A 7,500-nucleotide genomic window follows, 5' to 3' on the forward strand; every position below is an offset into this window, starting at 1 on the left:
CCGGAGGAGGGTTGGTGGAGGGGGCTGGAGTCTGTGTTTGCTTCACACTCCTAGCACTGGTGGCATCGTGTGATTGGGGGTGTCCTAACTAGTGGGTGGAACTGGACACGACTAAATTGGGAAAACAGTCCCTCAAAAAAGAAGCATGGGGACAGAGCGCACTGCGTCATAAGTGGGAAAACCATGCCCCCCGTGGTGAAAACATTCCGCAAAGTCTAAAAGGCAGTGAATGGGAATTTGCAGGACGCTGTGTGTTAAACAGCTTTGACATTAAATATCAACACCGTCCTGAGGGAGTACAATCAGAAGTCTGGCCCGAAGAAAAGGCTGGATATATAGAGACCCTGAATCCGACTGGACTCCCTCAGGGTCCCTTTTCTGTCCGAAAATCGGACAGGAAAAATGACCCCATAGAGTGGCCAGCGCTCACTTATTTTGACTTCTACCATTAGCTGACCAAGTCCCCAGGTAGGCTAGTATTAGCACTGCTCTTATCAATGTCCTCTTTTTTTATATCAAACTGAATCAAATACACATGAACCGGTCATCCTGCTCTCGTCCATTTAGTCCCTGCAAACTTTGTCTATCTAGCACTTTGGTAGCTGGCTGGCTAACCTAGAACAAGCTAATGTAGCTGGAACCTAGATAGCCTAACTAGCTAAACTGATGTATGTAGGGAACTTGATACCATTTTAACATGTCGGGCTGTTGCAGGCAGACGTGATGCTGTCAGGACCCCATGATGGCCCTGAGGATGGGGCACTTGGTCTGGTGATAGTTTTAAGTGAACTACAGCGTCTTTTTGGATTCGCTCCGTGTCTTGGAATCGTGTAAAACCGTAGATCAGGTTTTTAGTCTTAATTGTTGTGCAGCTCACAACTAAAAAAAATTGTACCGTGTCAAGTAAAATGATCTTAAATACAGTCAATATTTTTCTCCTTTTAAGATCTTGATAAGCTTAATTTAAGATTATATTTATTATATATTATTGTATTTATTATATACAATTTATACAAAAGTTAGAAAGGATTTCAATGATCTACCGAAGTCTGGAAAACTGTGGAATTTTGAAATGGAAAATGCTTTGAGTACTTAGCATTATAACTGTAGGCCATAATCTGCTGCTGGGTGTAGACAAAGCATGGAGGAGCATTGCTTTGATAAAATTGCCACTTAATACAGTTTAATATACTGTTCAAAATGTAATTGCGTCTCTCTCTCTTCCAGCTGCCGATGGTGTTGGACAGTCACTCCTCTGGGATTGACCTGCACTTCTGGGGTCGTGTGCTGACCGCTGTGTCTGACAAACTAGAGGAGGTACAGCAGCAGTTTTATCACTTCATCACTTCATCCATTTATCATTCAATCATTTCAGTATCGCTCTGTAACTCTGGCTTTCCATTACTCCTTTACTCCGTCACTCCGTCTCTCCGTCTCTCTGTCTCTCCATCTCTCCGTCTCTCCGTCACTCGGTCTCTCCGTCACTCCGTCACTCCGTCTCTCCGTCTCTCTGTCACTCGGTCTCTCCGTCACTCGGTCTCTCTGTCTCTCCGTCACTCAGTCTCTCCGTCACTTCGTCACTTGGTCATCCTGTCATGCCGCCACTCCATTCCTCATCGTTTCATCACTCCATTCCTCGTCATTTCGTCACTACATTCCTCGTCATTTCGTCACTCCATTCCTCGTCATTTCGTCACTCCATTCCTCATCACTTCGTCACTCCATTCCTCGTCACTTCGTCACTCCATTCCTCGTCATTTCGTCACTACATTCCTCGTCATTTCGTCACTCCATTCCTCGTCATTTCGTCACTACATTCCTCGTCATTTCGTCACTACATTCCTCGTCATTTCGTCACTCCATTCCTCATCATTTCATCACTCCATTCCTCGTCATTTCATCACTCCATTCCTCATTATTTCGTCACTCCATTCCTCGTCATTTCATCACTCCATTCCTCGTCATTTCATCACTCCATTCCTCATTATTTCGTCACTCCATTCCTCATCATTTCATCACTCCATTCCTCGTCATTTCATCACTCCATTCCTCGTCATTTCGTCACTCCATTCCTCGTCATTTCGTCACTCCATTCCTCGTCATTTCGTCACTCCATTCCTCGTCATTTTGTCACTCCATTCCTCATCATTTCATCACTCCATTCCTCGTCATTTTGTCACTCCATTCCTCGTCATTTCATCACTCTCCTTTATTCTATAATTTTGTCACACTGTGATTCCATTGCTGTTATTCCATCTGTCACTTCTTTGTTCCATTACTCTGTTACTTTTAAGGCTGGTATACAATGAACACAAGGCAAAAAACAAGAAAATGTTATTAATCTTTTTATTCTGCCAGTACATGTAAAAAAAAAAAAAAAAAAAAAAGAATAAAATGAATATTCCTGGTCCTTAACTCTGATTGGCTGAGCTGCATTCGAAGCTGTTGAAAACTCCATGATGTACACACAGGTATGACCGCTTCACAGCAACTGATCTCTGCATCCTGGCACGAATGAATTATCAGCACTGATGAAGTAAGAACCCGGTTCTGTTTAAACTGAGGGGCTGACAACTTATTTTCTTAACTAGAACCAGGCTGGTCATCTAGCTAACAGGCTAAAAGACAACAGACATGCTGAACAGCTCCAACATTAATATCAGTTGCTTCAGTACTAAATCAGCACCTGTCGTGTTCGTAACTAGCACAGAGGTCCTCGGATGTTTCTGAAGGGTTTTAAGACACTCAGTGTGGGAAAAATCTGCGTAACTTCGGCCTGAAATGATGAAAAGTACTTGATTTAGTGTAGGTTTCAACATGTATTAAACATGTAAATACATAGGTAAATCATTAATTGAATAAACTTAAACACGGTAACTGGAGTCAAGGCAGTTTGTGAAAGAGTAATAGCAGTTTGGGGAGGAATGGAGGGATAAGATGGAACAAATGAAAGGCAAATGTGTATAACAGTTAGTGAAGGGTAAAAAAAAGGAACAAAATAATCCCTAAAGGAGAAACTTGTGGTGGGCGTAATGCTCACATTCGGCTGTTTGGTCAGTTTTCTGCAAAATGGACCTGGTCCTGGTTACGGTGCTGGTTCAGTGTGTTAGTAGTGTCGCCTCTCATTAGTGCTGAGCTTCACACGGCACAGCACATGGGATTCAACATACGGACCACATTAACTGCTCTAGTGATTTAAGCTTCACATGTGCTGGTGGGTATGGCGGAGTGTGTGTGTGTGTGTGTGTGTGTGTGTGTGTGTGTGTGTGTGTGTGTGTGTGTGTGTGTGTGTGTTTCGGGCTGTATGTCAAAAGGACATTCTTCAGAGGTGACATCCTGTGGGTGGAGCTGAATTCTTTCCTTTTGGCTTTAGTGACAGAACGCCTGGCCATACATCATACACCACCTCCTCTCAGAGTGTGTGTGTGTGTGTGTGTGTGCGCACAGTGTGCAGAAGGAATTATAGCTGTGGTTCAGTAATGAGTCATTCTTCTCGTTGAAAGCTCCAGTAGGTGTCTGCTTCTCTTCACCCTCTTATCCAGCATGTTTTGACATGATTTAGTAGATGAGAGTTCATGACGTGTGAATCAGAGAGAGAGCACCTTCACTGAGACATCGCACCTTCACTGAGACATCGCACCTTCACTGAGACATCGCACCTTCACTGAGACATCGCACCTTCACTGAGATATCGCACCTTCACTGAGACATCGCACCTTCACTGAGACATCGCACCTTCACTGAGACATCGCACCTTCACTGAGATATCGCACCTTCACTGAGATATCGCACCTTCACTGAGATATCGCACCTTCACCGAGATGTCACACCTTAACTGAGACATCACACCTTCACTGAGATATCGCACCTTCACTGAGATATCGCACCTTCACTGAGATATCGCACCTTCACCGAGACATCGCACCTTCACTGAGACATCGCACCTTCACTGAGACATCGCACCTTCACTGAGACATCGCACCTTCACTGAGATATCGCACCTTCACTGAGATATCGCACCTTCACCGAGATATCGCACCTTCACCGAGATATCGCACCTTCACTGAGATATCGCACCTTCACCGAGACATCGCACCTTCACTGAGATATCGCACCTTCACCGAGATATCGCACCTTCACTGAGACATCGCACCTTCACTGAGATATCGCACCTTCACTGAGATATCGCACCTTCACCGAGATATCGCACCTTCACCGAGATATCGCACCTTCACCGAGACATCACACCTTCACCGAGATATCGCACCTTCACTGAGACATCGCACCTTCACTGAGATATCGCACCTTCACTGAGACATCGCACCTTCACTGAGACATCACACCTTCACTGAGACATCACACCTTCACTGAGACATCACACCTTCACTGAGATATCGCACCTTCACTGAGATATCGCACCTTCACTGAGATATCGCACCTTCACTGAGATATCGCACCTTCACCGAGATATCGCACCTTCACTGAGATATCACAATACCTACATTTAGAGTCGGTTATTCATTCAGTCTAATGAGAAACTGTAGAACGGACTCGGTTTATATCACAATACCTACATTTAGAGCCGGTTATTCATTCAGTCTAATGAGAAACTGTAGAACGGACTCGGTTTATATCACAATACCTACATTTAGAGTCGGTTATTCATTCAGCCTAATGAGAAACTGTAGAACGGACTCGGTTTATATCACAATACCTACATTTAGAGCCGGTTATTCATTCAGTCTAATGAGAAACTGTAGAACGGACTCGGTTTATATCACAATACCTACATTTAGAGTCGGTTATTCATTCAGCCTAATGAGAAACTGTAGAACGGACTCGGTTTATATCACAATACCTACATTTAGAGTCGGTTATTCATTCAGTCTAATGAGAAACTGTAGAACAGACTCGGTTTATATCACAATACCTACATTTAGAGCCGGTTATTCATTCAGTCTAATGAGAAACTGTAGAACAGACTCGGTTTATATCACAATACCTACATTTAGAGTCGGTTATTCATTCAGTCTAATGAGAAACTGTAGAACAGACTCGGTTTATATCACAATACCTACATTTAGAGCCGGTTATTCATTCAGTCTAATGAGAAACTGTAGAACGGACTCGGTTTATATCACAATACCTACATTTAGAGCCGGTTATTCATTCAGCCTAATGAGAAACTGTAGAACGGACTCGGTTTATATCACAATACCTACATTTAGAGCCGGTTATTCATTCAGTCTAATGAGAAACTGTAGAACGGACTCGGTTTATATCACAATACCTACATTTAGAGCCGGTTATTCATTCAGTCTAATGAGAAACTGTAGAACGGACTCGGTTTATATCACAATACCTACATTTAGAGCCGGTTATTCATTCAGTCTAATGAGAAACTGTAGAACGGACTCGGTTTATATCACAATACCTACATTTAGAGTCGGTTATTCATTCAGTCTAATGAGAAACTGTAGAACGGACTCGGTTTATATCACAATACCTACATTTAGAGCCGGTTATTCATTCAGTCTAATGAGAAACTGTAGAACGGACTCGGTTTATATCACAATACCTACATTTAGAGTCGGTTATTCATTCAGTCTAATGAGAAACTGTAGAACGGACTCGGTTTATATCACAATACCTACATTTAGAGTCGGTTATTCATTCAGCCTAATGAGAAACTGTAGAACGGACTCGGTTTATATCACAATACCTACATTTAGAGCCGGTTATTCATTCAGCCTAATGAGAAACTGTAGAACAGACTCGGTTTATATCACAATACCTACATTTAGAGCCGGTTATTCATTCAGCCTAATGAGAAACTGTAGAACGGACTCGGTTTATATCACAATACCTACATTTAGAGTCGGTTATTCATTCAGTCTAATGAGAAACTGTAGAACGGACTCGGTTTATATCACAATACCTACATTTAGAGTCGGTTATTCATTCAGCCTAATGAGAAACTGTAGAACGGACTCGGTTTATATCACAATACCTACATTTAGAGCCGGTTATTCATTCAGCCTAATGAGAAACTGTAGAACGGACTCGGTTTATATCACAATACCTACATTTAGAGCCGGTTATTCATTCAGTCTAATGAGAAACTGTAGAACAGACTCGGTTTATATCACAATACCTACATTTAGAGTCGGTTATTCATTCAGTCTAAAGAGAAACTGTAGAACGGGCTCGGTTTATATCACAATACCTACATTTAGAGTCGGTTATTCATTCAGTCTAATGAGAAACTGTAGAACGGGCTCGGTTTATATCACAATACCTACATTTAGAGTCGGTTATTCATTCAGTCTAATGAGAAACTGTAGAACAGACTCGGTTTATATCACAATACCTACATTTAGAGTCGGTTATTCATGCATCATGAGGTTCAATGAGATTTTTATCACTGTATGTAAGCTCACAGCTGTAATTATGAAAGAAGTCATTTGTGGGCGGAGTCTGGAAAGGTGAGTTGAAGTGTGGACCCACATACGTGCTCTCAGAGTGTGAGGCGTGTAGGTAGAGCGTGTTTGGGGTCAGAAATAGACTGGCCGTGAGTGGCGTTGTGTATTGTTTGTGAATTGGAGGATATTTACCCCTCCCTGCACTTCTGCCTGTTGTGGTACACAATGAGATAAGATCAGGATATCAGGATAGATTTCGCCTCACTTTTCCATGATATAGTTGTATTGTCCTCTTTAACGCTACACACACACACGCACACACACGCACACACACGCGCACACACACGCACACACACGCGCACACACACACACACACACACACACACATCCTGTGTCACTAACATGCTCTGTAATTCTTTGTGAACAACTTCCCGGTTCCATCCTCACCTCCCCCCGTCCCCCCAGGATGTCTTGGTGTATTAGAGAATTTACATTTAGGACAGTATAAAGAAGAAAATGAATGATTAATAAAAGCGAAAGAAACAAGAAATATTCAAATGCATTTCTGCTGTCGGAAGAAAACCTTGGATCTCCAAAACGGTAACTTTACAGGAGAAGGAAAAACGCATTACTTTTAATGGAAGTCAATGGAACCAGACGTCTTTTCAGGTAATTTTGAGACGTTGCTTTTGACCCATTATTCATGATTCCTTATTAAGGAGAAATTCCAGGCCAAATATCACATGTAGGTGAAATCTGATTCAAATGTTGACCCCCAGCAGGCTGTGGAGTTGGTGTGGTGGTACACTGGAATGCATTGATCAGGCATCACGTTCTGACCACCTCCTCGTTTCTACACTCACTGTCCACTTTATCAGCTCCACTGACCGTGTAGCTGCACTCTGTAGTTCTACAGTTACAGACTGTAGTCCATCTGTTTCTCTGATACTCTGTTACCCTGTTCTTCAGTGCTCAGGACCCCCATGGACCCCCACAGAGCAGGTGCTGTTTGGGTGGTGGAGGTCAGGTACTGATGTTGGATGATCAGTTCTGGTGCTCGTTATACATTTGGAGACAC

The 7,500-nt window shown here is 42.8% G+C and overlaps 1 protein-coding gene across 2 annotated transcripts in view; it reads left to right on the top strand.

Annotated features, from left to right (window-relative positions):
* Positions 1–7,500, top strand: part of abca4b (ATP-binding cassette, sub-family A (ABC1), member 4b) — a 98,671-nt gene that overhangs the window by 22,253 nt on the left and 68,918 nt on the right. For both annotated transcript variants that reach the window (XM_037531255.1, XM_037531256.1), the window contains exon 8: positions 1,228–1,317. In XM_037531255.1, the coding sequence (XP_037387152.1) occupies positions 1,228–1,317 (90 nt within the window). The remainder of the gene's footprint in view (positions 1–1,227; positions 1,318–7,500) is intronic.

Source organism: Pygocentrus nattereri, chromosome 19, assembly GCF_015220715.1.
Source record: "Pygocentrus nattereri isolate fPygNat1 chromosome 19, fPygNat1.pri, whole genome shotgun sequence".
Lineage (NCBI taxonomy): Eukaryota > Metazoa > Chordata > Actinopteri > Characiformes > Serrasalmidae > Pygocentrus > Pygocentrus nattereri.